At 41.2% G+C, this 20090-nt stretch overlaps 1 protein-coding gene across 1 annotated transcript; it reads left to right on the plus strand.

Annotated features, from left to right (window-relative positions):
* The first annotated feature begins 1301 nt into the window (after nucleotides 1-1301).
* hipk1a (homeodomain interacting protein kinase 1a) lies at nucleotides 1302-19103 on the plus strand. The gene is made up of 16 exons (XM_074682144.1): nucleotides 1302-1757; nucleotides 4333-5066; nucleotides 5140-5513; nucleotides 5585-5708; nucleotides 7568-7687; nucleotides 7788-7874; nucleotides 7989-8170; nucleotides 8252-8402; nucleotides 10588-10792; nucleotides 10875-10993; nucleotides 14109-14260; nucleotides 14351-14503; nucleotides 16393-16563; nucleotides 16646-16839; nucleotides 16968-17098; nucleotides 17410-19103. Exons 1-16 carry the CDS (start codon nucleotides 1718-1720, stop codon nucleotides 17821-17823), a joined length of 3351 nt encoding a protein of 1116 aa, XP_074538245.1. The 5' UTR covers nucleotides 1302-1717; the 3' UTR covers nucleotides 17824-19103.
* Nucleotides 19104-20090: the final 987 nt, after the last annotated feature.

The following is a 20090-nucleotide window of genomic DNA, read 5'->3' on the forward strand; positions in this document are numbered from 1 at the left end:
TGAGACTAATTCCAGTCTGTTTGCATTGCCAAAGATGGTTTAACCACCTGTTTTTACAACTATAGAATGAAAACCTACAACTATAACACGTTAGTTATTAAAGTCATGTTTACATCCTCAGCACATGCAGTTAAGTGTGTAAAATATGTTTGAGATCATGCTAATTAATGTGAATAAAACAGTTTAACATTGATATTAAATGGATGCGATTAAGTTTTACATCTTTGTTAAATAAATGAACAGCATCCAGCAGATGCATGATACTAAGCTTTTAAATAAGTCCAACAATTTAGCCTCTGTTATTTGGTAAAACAGATATTTTTTGAATAATTTAATTTATTTATAATTCAATTTTATTCATACATTAATTTAATTTAATTTCATTTATACATTAATTTTATGTTTGGTTTAATTTAATATATCTATAATTTTGTTCAATTTTATTTACAACTTATTTTATTTATGGTTTAGTTTAATTTATTTATAATTTAATTTTATTTATGATTTTTTTATATTTACTTTTTTATTCTATTGAATTTATATATTTTTTTAAACATTTTATTTGATTATTATTAAGAGATTTTACAATCTGAATGATTACTCTTGTCATTAAGCAACAGATAAGGCAACAATTAAATTACATATCAGCTGATGTCCCGGTTTAGTGTATAAATTGGTGATATTTTTACACATTAGAACAGCAAAAATCGATTAAAAGGGAGTGAAAAATATTATTGGCCTTAGGCCAGTGGCAAGATTACCTGAATTTCTTTCAAAGTGTCTGATTTCTTGGGATATAATCAGAATATCAAAATAAGTCTTACAATTCTGACATACTGCAGATAAAAAATGTGTCTCTGAAAAATGTGTATATTACAGGCTATGGTAAGTTATTCGATGTGATTGTTTTAAGCCTTTTATTTGATGGCGCAGATATTGTATAAAAAATATAAATGGTATACTAAAAAAACGTGTTAAAAGTTAAAAAGTAAAGGAAAACAAAGTAACAAAAAACAGATACATTAAAAAAATATATTAAAAAATTATTAAATACAAACTCATTAAAGGTTGTTTAATTTAATTGTTTTTTTTTTTTAACTTTTTAAAAAATCTCTATTATTGATATTCAATCTGAGATTTCTAAAAAATATTATTAAAATTCGCAAAAACACATTATTAACATATGTAAAAAATTATATTAACAATAATAATTGATTATTAAATAAAATATTAAATGAATTAAAGGGATGTCTGGGTCTACAGTTCGACGTTCCGCTCCGTTGCGTTCGATGCGTCACTCCGTTGCGTCGCGAGAACAGGAAGTACGCCGAGCAGTCAGACTGCGATGATGACGATGATGATGATGAAGAAGAAGACGATGATGGAGCTCCGTCTGGACCACAGCGCTCACTATGCCGCTGTCTGACACCTCCACGGACTCGCTGCTCCACGTCTCCGCTTGACTCGAGATGTGACGTGTTGGAGTCCGGTATGACCCGGTCGCTCGCAGCTTGCAAGAAAGCTGTTAGCTGAGCCCTGAGCCCTCATCCATCCTGCAGCCGAGCTCCAGAGCATCAGCTCCAGAGCTGCAAAGCATCAGCTCCAGAGCTCCAGAGCTCCAGAGCATCAGCAGCTGCAGCAGGCGGCCAACACGCTCAGCTGATCGGCTGCAGCAGCACTCACAGCCCGGAGAGGAGAGATGATGAAGAGGCCTTAGATGTCAGATCAGCGCCGGTGTGTTCAGTCATCAGATACAGGTACTGTCATCAATGGAAGGTGGAGAATGTCAGGCTACAGGTTTGAGGCTCAGGAGCCCAAATCTTGACCCTGAGGTGTGATAAAGATGAGGATACCTGGGAGTGAGGGCACAATGAGGAAGAAAAGGCTGCAGGTGTAAATGCACGTCTCTTTGTACTCACTGATATAATGTTGAACTGTGCTTAATTAAAGATACATTAAAAGAAAATCAATTTCATAACAAAAAAATATTTCATGCTTTAGGCAAAAATTCAAGTTGCAGAAAAAAACGGTATTTTCTCGGTGTGTTCAGCATTTCCAGCTTCCTCTTTTAAAAATCATATGGTTTGTGTTGTTGAGCAGTTTTAACCATGAAATCATATTGAAACAGTTAAGTTATTAGCTTAAATATTTTGTATTTAGCACAAAAAAGAATAAAGAAAAAAAAAGATCTTAAGTAGTGTATCAAAAATACACCACAGACATCTTAACAAATAAAAAAGCATGTGATGAACTCCAGAGCTCCACAGTGGACAGTATCTAGAGCAGTGTTTTCCAACCTTTTTTGAGCCACAGCACATTTTTAACATTGAAAAAGTCCTATGGCACACCACCAACCAAAAGTATTAAAAAACAACAGTCTTTAGCCTAAAAAACAATATAGTCTCTTACACTTGTGCACTGCAAATCCTGGGCCTGTTTAGATGAACACAAAGCTGATACCTTGACTTCTTTTACCACGTCAGAGCTGAGCACCCCCTTAGCAATAGCTCTGCAGGCAGGTGGTAATAATGACTCTGTTACAGTGTGCAACCTTTCTTGATTCAGCAACAAGTTCAGCAACGTGGTTGCTAGCTTTGAGGGCTTGCTCCTTGGTTTTTTTTTTTTTTTCCCACAAAAGTTGGTTGTTTCACCACATTTTCACACAGGAAAACAAGATCCTCCACCTGCTTGTTTTGAAGCATCCAAGCACACTGGAGTCGGTGTCATTTCATCCTGGTAAAAGTAAATCTAAATGAAAGATAGCTTTCCCTGTACAGCTTTGAGTTCACCACTTTGCTTTTCTTTGACTACCTCCCAAACACTGATCTAGAGAATAAAGGCTCTGAGATGAAACATCAACAAAATCAATCAAAGCCAACAAGTCTTTTCTTTTTCTTTATTTCTAAAATAGAAGACTTACTGCAACTTCTGTGCAAGTTGCTGAACTTGAGGCTTAAAAGATGGAGAATCATCACTTAGAAACCCAGATATTTACATAGCAATTGAAATTGCATTTACTGTTAGCCCCCAACTGATTTAATTGGTCAATTTTAGCCCTTTCAAAACAATCATCATCAGCTGGAGTTTTGCTGATTAAACAACAATAAATTTTTAATTTCTCACAAAACAGTAAATGCTGTTAAGTGTCGGGTTACGCAGACTCATGTCCTTGTGCCACATGTCTATTACATGGACACCAGCCCCCACCAACAGGAGTGAGCGACAGCCAGGCAACATTACAGGAGTGGGCTGAGCAGAGCTTGCTAACAGGTAGCTTTATTACAAAGTTGTGAAATAACAATGACCTAGCACTAGCTTGATGCTAATGTACACTGGAAATCGTATTGATGCACTTAGATGTTAAACAAAATGTGAACTTTCATTAAAAAAAAAAAAATCACAATTACTCTTTTGTTACTCAATGTTGAAAACTCTTAATGCGTTCCAAACAACTCAAAGTATTGCTATGAGTTGTTTGGTTTAATCCTTATTTTTTTTTAACGCTTTTGTACTTCAAAATTTCTCTCTGTTGTAAACTTAAACAAATATAAAGGACAAAGTATTGTGAAGCAGTAAAATGCTCTGCCTGTGATTTATATCTTTGTTCTGGTAAGAAATAAGGGACCAAAAACCAAGTCATTTTATTCAGTATATATTTTCAAAGTCAATAACCGATTAATCGGTTGTTGACTTTTATTCTGCCATATATCAGAATCAGCTTCAGCCTCAAAAAATCCATATCAATCAGGCCCTACTAAATATAACATTAACCTTAAGTATTGTTGTTGCAAGCACCGCCCCTTTGAGGATGCCTAGTACAGCAGCTCTCTCTTCTTTGTCAGTTTCTTGTAATTTTTTCGTCTCTTTTTCGTCATCTTCACATTTGGAGTGGATCATTACTTTGTATGGCTCATTTGTTGGTTGTGGACACCAAACTGGTTTTGTCTTCAGTGATATTTTTACTATTTTTTCTCCTGTGTTTGTCTGGAGATCCTACATGTAACCATAGCTGCATTGTTTACAAGTGAAATCAGCTGTTAGCAGCCTGTAGCGTGTCAATGCTAACTGGTGCAAGGCCGGATGTTTACCTACAAGGTGAGGAGAAGGAGGTGAGGACGTGTGAGCTAAGAAGTGATGACATGGACCTGTCCTTCCATCCATCGTTATTGGGAACGTAAGATCTATCTCCAATAAGATGGACAAGCTAGCTGTGCTAACCCAGCAACAGAGGGAATACCAGAAGGCAGAGTAGCATCATGCTATTCACAGACATGGCATTTTGAGTTCTATATTTAAAGAGGTCTTGATGTTTTCTTTCATTTCTGCCCGCAGACATGTCGTCTCAGCTCCAGGCCTTCTCCTCTCCCTCCGTCTCCTCCAGTGCCTACTCTCGCTCAAAGAGGCTGAAAGTGGAGAACCCTGCCTGGGACAACTCCAACCAGCTGGGAGACAACGGTTACTACCAGCACAGTCCCTCCCAGGCAGCTGCACCCTCCACTTCCGACTCCAACTTCAACCCGGTGTACAACTCCAACCAGGCGCCCCCGCCTGCAGCCAGCTCCAGGGAGCAGACGGTGGTACGAGCAGCAGACAGCACAGGCAGCCTCCGCGGACCCCCCTCCTCCTCGTCTTCATCCTCCTCCTCCAGCAGGCGCGTGAAGGATGCCGAGTCCTCATCTCAGCCGTGCAACCTTTACCACAAACAGTACAGCCTGAAGAGGAAGAGCGAGGAAGTGGACAGCAGCGACAGCGTCCAGATCCTGGAGGAGCTGTCTGCTCCCGTCGTCTCCAACCGCACAGCTGGTGGAGGAGGAACCACCACAGCTCAGTCCATAGCACACTCAACTTCAACCACCAAGAGCAGCAACTCCCACAGCGAGGGCGACTATCAGCTGGTCCAGCACGAGATCCTGTGCTCCATGTCCAACAGCTATGAGGTGCTGGAGTTCCTGGGACGGGGGACTTTTGGTCAGGTCGCAAAATGTTGGAAGAGAGGCACAAACGAGATAGTGGCAATCAAAATCCTGAAGAATCACCCGTCTTACGCTCGACAGGGTCAGATTGAGGTGAGTGTCGAAGCAAAAAAACGCCAAGCAGCTGCTGCTTCATGTTACCGTCCTCCCTCTTCTTCCTCCTCAGGTGAGCATCCTCAGCCGGCTGAGCACCGAGAATGCCGACGAGTTCAACTTTGTGCGCTCCTACGAGTGTTTCCAGCACAAGAACCACACGTGCCTTGTGTTCGAGATGCTGGAGCAGAATCTCTACGACTTCCTGAAGCACAGCAAGTTCAGCCCTCTGATGCTCAAGTGCATCCGACCCATACTCCAGCAGGTCGCCACGGCGCTGATGAAGCTGAAGAGCCTCGGTCTGATCCACGCTGACCTGAAACCCGAGAACATAATGCTGGTGGATCCTCTGAGGCAGCCGTACAGGGTGAAAGTGATCGACTTTGGCTCTGCTAGCCACGTGTCCAAAGCTGTGTGTTCGACCTACCTGCAGTCACGCTACTACAGGTGAGTGTGTTCACCTTAACTGTTTATTAAAGGCTCGTTTTTGTCAAGTCTCACATTTTATGTTCTTTTAGAGCTCCAGAAATCATCCTGGGCCTTCCTTTCTGTGAAGCCATCGACATGTGGTCTCTGGGCTGTGTGATCGCTGAGCTCTTCCTGGGATGGCCTCTGTATCCTGGAGCTTCTGAGTACGATCAGGTCAGCTGCAGATTTTTACTTTCCAATTCCACTTTGTTAGGCACACCTGTCCAACTACTCGTAAACACAGATTTCTATTCAGCCAATCACATGGCAGCAACTCAATGCATACAGGCATGTAGACATGGTCAAAGCGAGCATCAGAATGGGGAAGAAAGGTGATTTAAGGGACTTTGAACGTTGCATGGTTGTTGGTCTGAGTATTTCAGTAACTGCTGATCTACTGGGATTTTAACCCACAACCATCTCTAGGGTTTACAGAGAATGGTCCCAAAAAGAGAAAATATCCAGTGAGCAGCAGTTCTGTGGGACAAAATGCCTTGTTGATGCCGGAGGTCAGAGGAGAATGGACAGACTGGTTGGAGCTGACAGAAAGACAACAGTAACTCAAATAACCACTGGTTACAACCGAGGTCTGCAGAAGAGCATCTCTGAACACACAACACGTCCAACCTTGAGGCAGATGGGCTACAGCAGCAGAAGACCACACCGGGTGACCCTCCTGTCAGCTAAGAACAGGAAACTGAGGCTACAATTCACACAGCAACACCAAAACTGGACAATAGAAGATTGGAAAAACGTTGCCTGGTCTGATGAGTCTGGATTTCTGCTCCACATTCAGATGGTAGGGTCAGAATTTGGCCTCAACAACATGAAAGCATGGATCCATCCTGCCTTGTATCAACGGTTCAGGCTGCTGCTGCTGGTGTAATGGTGTGGGGGAGATTTTCTTGGCTCACTTTGGGCCCCTTAGTACCAACTGAGCATGGTTTAAAGTCCACAGCCTACCTGAGTATTGTTGCTGACCATGTCCATCCCTTTATGAGCACAGTGTACCCATCTTCTGATGGCTACTTCCAGCAGGATAACGCTCCATGTCATAAAGCTGGAATCATCTCAGACTGCTTTCTTCAACATGACAATGAGTTCCCTGTACTCAAATGTTCTCCACAGTCCCCAGATCTCAATCCAATAGAGCACCTTTGGGATGTGGTGGAACGGGAGATTCTCATCATGGATGTTCAGCCGACAAATCTGCAGCAACTGTGTGATGCTATCATGTCAATATGGACCAAACTCTTTGAGGAATGTTTCCAGGACCTTGTTGAACTATACCATGTTAAATTAAAGCAGCTCTTAAAGCAAAAGGGATCCAACCCGGTACTAGCAAGGTGTACCTAATAAAGTGGCTGGTGGGTGTGTATCCAAAAATGTAATTTGGGGGATAAACTGCATGACAGGCTCTGCAGATTTGAGCCAATTTGACACTCTTGAGACCAATTTTTGGATCGGGCCGAATTTCAGCTCAATCATGTGTCAAGCTTCGTGTAGTAAACGTGGGGTAACGAGGAGAGATTAACACCTCATGACATAGCAAATTTGCTAATTGCAAGAAAATCAAACAAGTTTAAGAATAAAGTATTTTAAATACTTTGAGGTTATATTATCATACAGTTTATAGGCAACATACAGCGTAATAGCTCTTTGGCGCCATCTACCTCAGTGGAGGTGCAGAAGACATAGTGTACTTCCAACCAAGCTAAAATATGAATTTTTATTTTAACAAAAATATTTGTAATAAGAGTTGAAATATTGAAATTTTATCACAGGTCAAAGTGCCTTATTGATATTCTTTCACACCTCTACCCATGAGGGTCTGGTACCACAGTGTGTTCAGCTCTACTGTTATACACAGAGATGGTTGGAAGGAAGCAGAAAAACCTGGTACACCTATAGGAAAGCTTTTTATTGGACTTGAGCTGCTTGAATTTCAATAAAAAATGAAAAGTTGGGGCTTTTTTTTTTTTTAACTTCAACTCTGCTTCATGTTGTTTACATTTCTCTGTCGTCTCTCTCAGATTCGTTACATTTCCCAGACTCAGGGCCTCCCGGCAGAGTATCTGCTGAGTGCAGGAACAAAGACCAGCCGCTTCTTCAACAGGGGCCCTGACTCGAGTTACCCCCTCTGGAGACTCAAAGTGAGTCACTCCTCTGAGAGAAACTGACTGTAAGAGACAGACTGTGACAAACATGAGCACAGCAAACTCACTGCTGCTCTGCTGCTGTTGTTTTTCTCAGACGCCTGCAGAGCATGAGGCAGAGATGGGCATCAAGTCAAAGGAGGCGAGGAAGTACATCTTCAACTGTCTGGATGATATGATGCAGGTGAGGAGGAGGAGGAGGAGGAGGAGGAGGAGGAGGTTTCAGGTTGTTTCTTGCTCTTTTACTTCTTTCTCTGGGAGAAGTTGTGATACAAACTGACTCCTCACCTCGCTGCAGGTGAACATGACAAACCTGGAGGGCACCGACATCCTGGCAGAGAAGGCCGACAGGCGTGAGTTCATCGACCTGCTGAAGAAGATGCTGACGCTGGACGCAGACAAACGCATCACGCCGATGAAGACGCTGAACCACCCGTTTGTCACCATGACGCACCTGCTGCACTTCCCTCACAGCTCACAGTAAGACCACACCTGCAGAGGAGTGATGGTAGGAGTTGGTTTGGGCTCTGGTTTGATTATTTCCTCTTCATTTTGTCGCAGCGTGAAGTCCTGCTTCCAGAATATGGACATCTGTAAACGCAGATGCAGCGCCTTCGAGAACGGGAAAAACATGTTCGCGAGTAACAACACGCCGAGTGCAGCCACCAACCTCACGGTCACGTTCAGCAGCCAGCTCAACCAGCACAACCAGGTGGGAGCTGTAGGTCAACATGCACACAATGTCATTTTTGAATTTAACATCATAACATACACTCCTGATTTCTGTTTATGACTGTTATTAGGATGAACGATTTTGGAAAAAAATCTAGTTGGGATTTTTTGGAACAATATTGTAATTGCAATTTTTGAAGGGGATGTTTATCTTCTACATTATTCAATAAACACAAGCAATAAGCTGTTCTATAGTTTGACCAACACAACAAAGGATACTGTCAACATATAAACAGTCCTTTCCAGTAGGGATGGGCACCTTTCACATTTGAAATGATATGGTACCAATACTTGATACCTGGCAATCTGTAACGGTACTTAACGGTACCAATTTTCGGTACTTTTTTTGTGTTTATGTGGAAAAAAAAAAAATTTGTATGATAATAAATTGTATTTTTATTCCAGTTTTAACATATTTGATCTTCAGTATACAACATTGCAATGTTGTGTTCATGTCCGGCCTGGAAAATTACCTACTCTTCCACTCCCTTGCAGTCACAAGGATGCATTTAGGTACCTAAACATGGTACCATATGATTACATGAATTGGTACTTGGTACTTTTGACACTTGGTACTGGGTACCTATAAAAGTACCTAATTCGGTACCAATCCCTACTTTCCTGTTGGCCAGGCCTACATGTTATGATGAAAGTAGAAGAACTGATGCATGAATTGATACAAATAATGTATCTTTATTTTACTTTTACAACTATTACTGAGTGATTTAACTTCAAACCTTGTAGTGTGTCATAATATTATTAGTGCTGTCAGGCGATTAAAAAAATTAATCTTATTAATTGTAGAATTTGTAATTAATTAATCTAATTAATCACATTTTAATCTCATATCTGCTTAAGATCCCCAAATAAAGAATCTGAATTCTAGGATATTACGAAATTATAGAGCATGACAAATCAAATGTATACACAAAGAAGGAAAAGATTTGAAAATCCACATTTTTCTCAACTGACCAATATTAAAACGTCCGTGTTGGCTGCTATTGATGTTGTGCAACCGTTTACTGCGTCTATAGAAGTAAATTATGTTTTTCTGCGGGGGGGGGGGGGGGGGGGGGGGGGGGGGTCTGATGGAGCTTGTCATTGAAAATCCTGCTCGTAAACTACTGTGGGTGAGAGTGGTGCGCTCTTTGGATGAGAGCTCAGCATGGATATGAGGAGAAGATGTGAGATGACAGAGGCATAGTGTGACGCTGCACGTCAGAAAAGTTTTGCCAGCTCACGCTCCAACTGAGGATGTGTCGTGTATCAAAGGATGGAGCACCCAAACTTAGATGAACGCTATCCAAAAAAATTGTTTTTTCTGTTTTTAGGATCAAAAACAGGAAGAGAGACATAAAAGAAGAGAGTCCACTCTTCTTAGGGAGTTTTGGTGTTTACATAGTCAGAGAAAACAAGATTATTTGGGTCTTAAAAGATCATTCCACATGTTCAGAAAATGGCTGGCAGCTAATGAGTTAATCACGTTAATTTTTATAACCTATTAATCTGCAGTGTGATTAATTGAACTAATTAATGCATTTAAGTGACAGCCATAAATTTTATCATTAATTGCCTTCAATAAAATCAGAGAAAGGAACAAAGCACTACAGAACAACAGGCCTGGTATGAACAATAATCTGAAAAATAAATATGAATCCTCTCTTCTCTGAATCTCACACAAAATTAATCACAAAATATGTGAATCAGACCAAATCTTTGGCTCAACCACTGAAATATGTCAACATCTGGAGTGCACTTTTTAAATAAAATGAAAAAGAAGCATTGTTTGACCATACATAGCAAATGTTTAAAAGTCTTACTGATTGGTCATTTGTAACAAAACACATAGTAAAGTGCTGGAATATAAATAAAAACAAAGTTAGAGCTCAACACTGAAATAAATTCACTTTAAAACTTTTTTTAACTGCAGTCTTTGCGATTTAAAAACTGAATCCAGTTACAATGCAATGAGGGTTTTAATTCAATTACTTGTTCAGCTCTAACTGGTATAGAAAGAAATAGAAAGGGGGAAAGGGGGATAGGTCTTAAGTTTTCAGAGAGAGGCGCGGTTTAAGGAGTGATTCTTCATCACTTTTACATGTTGCACATGTAGAGCTTGTCCTCCATGACTTTCTTCCTGAGCTCTGTCCGTCTTTCTGTCTCAGATGACATCCACGGGAGGTCAGTCCCTGTCCCTCAGCAGCAACGTCCCTCTCCTGAACTACCAGCCCGGCCTCTACCAGCAGGCCACCATAAACATCCCGGGTCTGACCCAGCAGGGCGTCCCTCTGCAGACCAGACCCACCCAGCTCTGCACCCAGACTGAGCCTTTTCAGCAGACACTCATTGTCTGCCCGCCGACCATCCAGGGTGAGGAGGGCAGATTTATTAACATAATTAAGTGTATGATTTTAAAAAGTGCATTTTTAAATCTCCTTCTTTCTTCTTTCAGGTCTTCAAACGTCCAGTAAACCGTCTGGTTATCCAGTCCGCATGGAAAACTCAGTCCCCTTAGTTCCTCAGAACCAATCGTCCCAGTCTCTTCACATCCAGCCCAGCATGCTGACTCAGGTAGGACCCTTTCCTAACTCTTCTGATTTTTTTTTTCCATGTCAATGATTGTTAATGATTGTTCTTTTTGTGGTTTAATGACTTTAAAAATGTTAAGATAGAGTGACAGGTAAAGACAAATGTTTGTGTGGCAGAGCTTTGTTTTGATCCTTTCCTGCCTCATTTATCATCTCATAACCTCAAACATTCATCCCCAGGCTCTGTGAAAGGGTTGTGACCTTTCATGAAGAGCTAAGCTAGCTAAACAACCCCTTACTCCACCTGCTTAAACAGTAAAATACAGCTTCTAAATTAATGAACAGCATAATAATGTGATGTATAAATTATTTATCTTTCAATGTTTAATTATTTTTTTTTGCTTTCTATGTAATTTTTTGAGCAACAGTTTGAACAACAGCGTGATTTCAGCTCTATTAGGCGTCTGCGCTTCGTTTTTCTCAAGCTAGCTACGTTGCTAGCTTGAGAACGTAAAAACGTCAAAGATAAGCTAACAGCGGGAAGAGCGCTCACTCTGACGCTTTTATCCAAACAAAAAAAAAAAAAGAGAAAGAAGTAGAGAAGAACGCAGAGCGCTCACTCTGACACTTTTTTCAAAACCAAACCAAAACGTTTGATTTTTAACCTTCATTAATTCATGTTATAGTAAAGAAGTTCACATGTCCATGTATTTATAAGATAAGTAAAGATAAACTTTATTTTCCTTGGAGGGAAATTTGTCATGAACATAAGTGCAGTGCTGCTCAGTCAATTCATCATTCATTCACACATCCACAGCAATTTACAATAACACACCTGTTATAAAATAACATTACATTTAAATTTTAGCAAGCCTCTTCATGTCAGGGTAAAACCATAACTCATGCACAATATTAAGAATATGCGTGTTAAAATAGAGTTAATTTACAGATGGTGAGAGATGAAATTCATAATGGAAAAACAATGGACTTATTGCAGGTAAAAAGGAGTGAAAACGGGAAAAGAGGAGATCTGTTAACTGTGAGGCTTTGGTGAATTCATGTCCAGAATCAAGCTGGCTTTTATGACTAATCATCAGTTAATTCCTGTAAATTTGCTCATTTAATTTAGTTGATTTGCATGCGTTTGGTGATGCATTTTTATCATTTGTGTGTTTATTTGATTTAATCCCTCAGAATCTGTCTCCATATTTGCTCTCCTTATTCTCCTTCTGGTGTCATCTCTTAACCACCCTCTTTCTTACAGGTTCCACATGTGTCCTCTATTTATCTTAATGCCTTAACACCCCTCAACCCCTCCTCCCCTCCACTCTCACGCCTCCACTCAGGCCTCCCTGGACACCCTGCTGGTGAGCAGCCTGTACGCCTCAGTAACAGGGGCACCTCCTTTAGATCCACTTGGCTGTAGTAGCGAAAGTCTATGCAGGTTACTGGATCAGAGTGTTTCCATGATCATCGTCATCATCATCAAATTTTTCTCTTCTTCCTGTGAGTGCACAGAAATGTCAAAAGGATGCAGCAGCTGATTTTCACGTCTGGTTTTATGCTTTTGCCTTTCGCCTTGTCGCCTTAAAGCTTTAAACTCTGAAGATACACAAAGACTAGGGATGTAAAGATGCATCACATCACAGTTAGCAATCGATACAAATGTGTGAAAATCAAATTGGTTGAGAAAAAAAGAAAATCGTGATGCCCTATCTAAACAGCAGAGGGCTGTTTTTCCTTACAAATAAACATGTAAATCCTAAACTAGAAATACAAGCAAACCTGAGATTGTTAATTTGAAGAGATTTTGTTTATTTGTATTATTCTTTAGTTATTTTGATGTGAGATTTGTTTAAAAATGTTTATTAGTAATTTTTTCGTCTGATATATGATATAATTTCTCTAGCTATGTTTTACCTCAGAGAATTAAAAGGGGATTTCTCTTTAATTTATTAAAAATAGGAAAAAATGTATGTTGTAGTTTTTATACATTTAAAAATATGTATGTTTACACGATAACAGTGTTTTAAGCGACCTAAATCGCAAATTTTGAAAACAGCCCTCCAACAAAATGTGCATCTGTTGCTTCACTTCTGCTCTTAGCATTCACCAATACACCAGATGATCTGCTCAACTCTACTTCAGGGTAGATCTACCAAAAGCTGCTTCTGGACAAGACAGTTATAGCGCCACCCACAGGTCTGACATGCTTACTACAGCGTTTGCAGTCCGTCCGTGTAAACACTGATTTTTTTTTCTCTTTGTTTTAATGTTTTTAGATGAAATGTTACTCTGTAAACGGGGCCTCATTATGTTAAAAAAATGTGAGACAGTTGCGTTGTTAACCCAGTATCGGGAATCAAATCAAATCGCCTTCATAGGCTTCATTCTTGCATTAAAATCAGTGTTTGCACCTTTGTTTCTTCCTTCTCTTTCCTTTTGGGCTCTTTTCCTCTCACAGCTTAGGACCGGATGACACATTGGCTGGCGTCACCACCTGAATGAATGTTTTTCTGTCCCTTTCCAAGCTTAGTTTGGTGTTTACTGCTTCTCTCAGCACTTTTCTCAAAGCCGCTCTCTCTGCACAGAAATAACTCTGGAAATGAAATGCGCCACATTCTGTTCTTGGGTAGGATCCATTGTGTCTCTGGCTCGCTGCAGCGGAGGGAAATCTGAGAGCAGTCAGACGTGGACGAATGGCAGCCAAAAAACGTGGATGAAGGCTGAGATATCAGATCTTTTGCAGCACATTTCAGCTGCAGTTTGATGGATTTTGTCTTGTCTGTCTCTTCCATAAGGGCTGTGCTCTTTCTTTGGAACACCATCACGTGTATGTTTGGCATCCTCTCTGAATAGTTTGTTTTCTCAGTCTTAGTTTGGTATTTACTGCTTCACTCTGCACATTTCTGTCTGAGCAGAAACAAAAGCCGCTCTGAGGCGAGGTGCAGATGGTGGACATGTCTCTGGATCTGGTGTTAAATGTGACATCTGTTGGTTTTCTGTGCACAGGATAGAGATGAGAAATTTGTAGCTGTTAACAGAAAATAACTTCCTCTGTGGTCAAAGAGCGACATGCTGTCCTCTCAGGAAGTGAAAGGTTTTAGCCAAGGCTCTAAATTGTGTTTTTCCACCTGTGTGTGTGTGTTTGCATACAGCAGGGCTGGCCTGCAGGCACACAGCAGATCCTCATCCCCTCCACGTGGCAGCAGATGCCCGGCATGGCCATCCATAACCCGGGGCAGGCCGTGGTGTCCGACTCACCCATGGGTGCTCCCATCTCTGACAGCCAGCAGGCCTCAGGCTGGAGGTGAGTTCACTGCAGCGTGACCGAGCTTCTTCCTCCTCCGTTTGGAAGCACAGCTTCGGGTCATCCTCTACCGTTTGCGCCTTTCAACAGGGGTCGCCATGGAAACCAGTACGATGCAGCCGGTCAGCAGGAGTCTGGAGTCGGTCGTCATGCCGCCTCGCAGAGTCACAACTCAGGAGCGGCTCACACGAGATCTCAACAGAGCAAGAGGTCGAAGGCTCGACATGCAGAGAGCAGAGTCAGGTACCCAGTCACACACACTGTCGCTAAAAGATTATAATTAAATAAAGTTGCCTTAGAATTAAAGGGTATGGTATCAACTGACAGTTAGCTTGTTGTCACGTTAGCCTGCGGATACGTTGTAGCACTGGTAGGGATGGGTACTGAATTAGGTACTTTTACTGGTACCGACCATAGAGTGGACAGCGTGGCTCCGCTTTTTACCACTGAACTAGGTTTTGAAGCCAAAATTCCCCCGTCACAGGTGCAGCCATTGTCTCAGTAGTGCAGCCAGAGTCTGCGCAGTAGAGACTGCAAGTGGACGGGGTGACAAAAATAAAAATATGTTTTTTTCTTTTGAGAGTCTAATGTCTTCTTGACTCTACTTCCTGACATATTTTACAATCCCCGAAAAAATACACGAGAACAGCCACTGTCAATCATCGTTAAACATGACGTAAAACCTCGTTTTTAACCTCTTATAACTAATGACAACTAAACTTTTCAGAAAAAAGAGAACCTGAATACAAGGCAGCCAAATAATATCTTCATATCACCACAACAATCGGACGTGAGAAACATTTCTACGAGGTGTATTAATTTTTTGAAGTTTGACCACAGTCCATCTGGAATGACTGGGGAGAAAGATTTTTGACCTATACTGCAGCCAGCCACCAGGGGGAGCAGTTTTTGTGCTGGGCAAAATGACGTCCATTTTTTTTTCAAAGTCCACGATTCACATAAAATTAAACGGCACCATGTTTAGGTACCTAAACACATCCTTGTGACTTTGAGGGAGAGGAAGAGAAGGTGATTTTCCATACTGAACATGAACACAGCATTGCAAGGTTATAAACTGAAGAATAAATATGTTGAATTGAAAACTTTGAGATTTTATAATTAAACAAATTAATATGTATTACTACATTAACACACAAAAAAATTCCCAAAATTGGTTCCGTTGAGTACCAATACCAGGTACCCTGGCAAAGGTACTGTATTTTTTTAAATGTAAAAGGTACCCATCCCTTAGTACCAGGCTGCTAGTAGCGCCACATTCAACTGCTACTGACGTACAGTACAAACTAACAGTGTTAGCTTGTTGTCACGTTTTAAACAAGAGCACTACATAACTGTACTGATAAGTCATTGACCTCGTCGCGTTGTATCCGGTAAAAAGTTGAACAAAGAACATTTGTTTCAAAATGAACACACCTGGTTAAAAGTCATATCTTTACGACAGTGTGTATGAGACTCCGGGCCAGAAGGTGGCGCTGCAGTCCAATTAAAACAGATCCTCCTCACAGCATCTTTAAGTTGTGTATATATTTTCATTTATATAACCAAGTTTTATACTTTTTGGCTGGTATAGCTTTATTCAGAGAGGAGATTCAGAGAGCAAAGGATAGGCTGCAAAGCGTACACTGCAAAAACTGAAATCGAAGTGTTTCAAGATATTACAAGACAAAATGTCCCCAAAACTGCTCTTAAGAGTAAAAAATGTACTTGTTTAGTTACTTGTATTAAGTTGTTCTTATTGAAGAAACTTCTCAAGTAAATTTTCCTGACCCTATTGGTAGATTTCTTTTTTGCTAACTACGTGCAATTTTGGCATCTCCTTTTTATAATATCTTTAAAAAATATTTTTCTAGACCTGTTGTGTGAAAGTTGCTCATATCAAGTGTAGTACCACAGTTTGTACCCAAAATAAGACACAAACACTTGTTTAAATTCCAGTTTTTTGTAGTGAACCTGTGCTGGGACCCATGTGACCTCAGCCAAACTGGTGCCCCAATGTGTGTTGTATACTTCAAGGATTGAGGATTGTTCAAGATCTTGATTATTATAAAAAATATCAAGTTTTGTTGGTTTTATGGTATATTTTTTGATATAAAATCTCTTTTCTCCTGCAGACCTGTGTCCTCAGTCCACTCAGCCTCCACTGTCGTCCACAACACTTCCTCTTACGCTGGCGACCAATCCCAGCCCATCGTCATCTCTGACACGCCCAGTCCTGCTGTGAGCATCATCACCATCCACAGCGACTCAGAGGACGAGGACGACAGGAAGTTCCCTGCTGCCTGGTACAATGATTCTACCAAATTTCACCACTTCCTGTTAAATGTTGAGTTTGTTTTAAAGGTTTGTTTACACGCTCTCCCACAGCTCTGGAACAAGCCAGAGGCCAAATGTGATCAGTTGCGTTACGGTACACGACTCCCACGACTCCGACTCCTCCACCAGCAGCCCCCTGAGCCCCAAGACCACCTCGCAGCCCACCAAGTCTCTGGCCATCATCATGCCCTCTGTGAAGAGCCAGCCAGGGGAGACCACAACGCACAAAGCCCCGGCAGCTCCAGGTCCTCCAGGCAGAGTCAGACTCAGTCCACACTGAGTCACTGATGATGTCTCATTAGAATAACTAAATCATCATGTTTTCAAACTCACTATGAAGCTTAATGCGTATTCTGTGACTTTTCATGGGTAGATCAAACCACAAGTGGCTCTGGAAAGTCCAAGAAGGCCTCAACTCAGCAGTCGAGCCGCTCAGGAGACTCCACGGCTGATCGGCATCAACGAGCGGCATCCAGCAGGTCCCAGCCTCTAAACCTGAGCCAGGTAAAGCTTCAGTGTCTGTTTCAACTCAAAGTGTGTTTGGGATATGCAAGATTTGCAAAACTGTCCCGTAACTTGCACGATCACTGGGCTCTGTTAAGCTCATGTTATTTAAATGGTTAGGAAAGAAAATGTTTCCCATAAAATGCACATCACGTGAGTCAGAGAGAAACATTTCGCCCTCTGCTGGAGAAAAGTGGGAACTTTTTTTCAGTCCAGTTTATAAACTATGAGTGAAATGAAGAATTTGAATTTGTGAACCGTTCCATTCCCAGGTCAGACCCTGTGAAGTCAAACATATTCTGCCGTTCCAGGTACAACAGTCTGTGATGTCGTCATCACACGACCAAACAGGAAGCAGCAGCTCCCTGAGACGTCAGCCCACATACCCTCCTCCCGTCTCCTCCCACTCCTCCTACCGGCTTCACGAGAACCCTCTCTTCAGCTCCACCCCAAACCTTTACGCCTACCCAGCCTCAGCCGCCCTGGCCTCCGTGTCCCAAGCCGTGGATCAGATGCAGAGCGGATCGTCCCGTCACGGCCGAGCGGGAGGAGCTTACTCCTCACTGGCGCTGCTGCAGAAGAACGGCGGTCTGGCTCTGGGGGGGTCAGCTCCAGGACAGTACGGAAACCACCACCAACAGCAGCAGCAGCAGCTGGGGGGGCAGCCTTACCACCACTCCAGTGCTTCTTACCCACGGAAACTCAACCAGTACCCCTACCTGTGACAAACTGACGACCAAAAGGAGACCGACACTAGAGAGGAGCACACGCTCAACGCGACTGACTGTGATCAGACTTTCTTTACAGGAGGGGTCTTTTTCCTCCGCTTACACTGAATGTATTTATGTTTTTATCATGCGCAGTGTTTTCTTTTAATCTGTTCTGAATTAAGTTGGATTACAGCATGTTAAAAGTGGCAAACAGCGCAGACAGGAGATACTTTAACATCGACACACCTCTTTTTTTTCGGTCCTGTGCTTTATCTCTTTAAATCATACTTCTACCATGTTTAAAACTAAAAAAAAGTCTGACTTACAGCTTAATTTAAACATGGTTTCAGCTACATCTGATGGGATATGAAGGAACTGCAGATGTTTTTGTGCGTAGTCCTGTAATTTAAGTTCTCAGACTTAAAGCTGCAATGTTAGGTTGATTTCTTCAAACTTAAAACGAAACTGTGTGAACTGGAACTTGCTGCTCTTCGTTATACTTCTCACATTAATTATTATTACTACTATCAAATAATTGTTTAAAAGTTGCATTTACATTTTCACAACCGCCTTACTTCTTTGTAGTACTACTGTCTTTTATTTGAAACTTTTAGGATGTTGTGGTCATTGAGATTATGTTGTGTTTGAATGTAACGTGTGTGTGTGTGTGTGTGTGTTTTATCCGTGCTATGAAAACATGGAGAAGGTAAGCTATGTACTGTACTGTATAATGACGTGTCACTGTGTTCTCCAGATGTTTCCCATGTTGATTCTTTTTTTAATTTTCTTGGATTATATTTATATGTTCAGTATGTTGAAGATTAGGGTGTTGTAATTTCAGGAGATTAGCCTGTTTTTTTTATATTTCACAGATTTGGTCTTTAGGCTGCATGTGTCTGACATGGAGTAGCATTCTGGACAGGTTCATTAACTCGAGCTAAGCTAAAAACATGTACTCTTTAATTTGTACTAGAGACACATTGATTTTGAAAACAACAAAAAAAGCTCTTGTCTTGTGAGGTGATGTTTGTGGAGTAAAGCGTGCACACACACAGAATCTGTCGTTTAAAATCAGAGCCTTTTAGGTTGTAACTCACAGTAATGTGCTTTGATTGGTGGATAATTAAACCGAAACAAAGATGATTTATAAAGATATCAATTGATGTTCAGTATGTACCTGCTTTTAAAATCATTGGTTTGGTGAAATGGTTGTTTTTACAATCCTGCTGTATTGTGAAGTGCGACATTACAAAGGACACAAAATGAACCGTAATCCTTGTAAATGCAATAAAATCTTCTCAAAACAGAATTCAGAGCTGTGTTAATGTTGCATAAAACCTTTCCCAACTCAAGAGATGTCCTGAAAAAGCAAGTCAGTTGTTAGACACAGTACTTTTTGTGTGTGTGCGTGTTATTGTGGCCTTAAAGAGTCACAAACCGTGAATGCCAAACTTACCCTTGCCCATTTGGTAGAGGAGTTACGGTAAGGAGAACACCTCGCACTAATGATGGCCTGGGATCCGAACGTCGTTAGGTCGTTACCATAGGTCGTTACACGTAGATTCCTATGAAGTACCGTAACATATTGCTGCTATTTTCTTCTTTTAGGATCAAAGACTCCATAATTATTGGACGCAGTCTTCCCGCCGTCACCCGTTTGTTTCTAAAACGTACTTTCGACGAACTTTCGCGGTCATATTGGAAGTGGCAGGGGCTTCGAGTACAGTCATTGGGCACTCGTCAGTCACGTGAGCTGGGCTTTGTTTCTGATTGGGTGGACTCGCGATCTTAATATCCTCTAAACTGCCGAGTTAGAAAAATATTTACCCCTGTGTAATGTGTGCTGATAGTGAAATTAGTGACTCAGATAGGAGACGTTATTTGAACCAGGCTTTAAATAGGTTTATTTGTGCTCTGAAGGGAGTATTTTTTGTTGTTGTTGTTGGCTTGGTGTGTGTGTGTATGACTTCCGGTACTTCCGGTTAAGGAGTTACTCTAATTAAAAGAGCAATATTAAAAGAGGAGTGGGCGTTCCTATGGGTTTTAAACAGTATTAATGTGATTATGATCATGGGTTTAATTTTAATATGGTTCAAACCAGTGGTTCTCAAACTTTTTTAAACCAAGGACCCCTTTCAGGTGAGACGTTTTTCCAATGACCCCCTCATTACCGTAAAATAGATTGGCATATTTTAGTACTGTGAAATTAAGTACTGTGTTGTTCTTGCAATGACATGTCACAATTATATCAGAATTGATCTTGGCACAAAACTAAATTGGGC

The sequence above is a fragment of the Halichoeres trimaculatus genome, unplaced genomic scaffold (genome assembly GCF_033239565.1).
Source record: "Halichoeres trimaculatus isolate MK-OKI-2021-1 unplaced genomic scaffold, fHalTri1.1 fHalTri1_scaffold_11, whole genome shotgun sequence".
In the NCBI taxonomy this organism is placed as follows: Eukaryota; Metazoa; Chordata; class Actinopteri; order Labriformes; family Labridae; genus Halichoeres; species Halichoeres trimaculatus.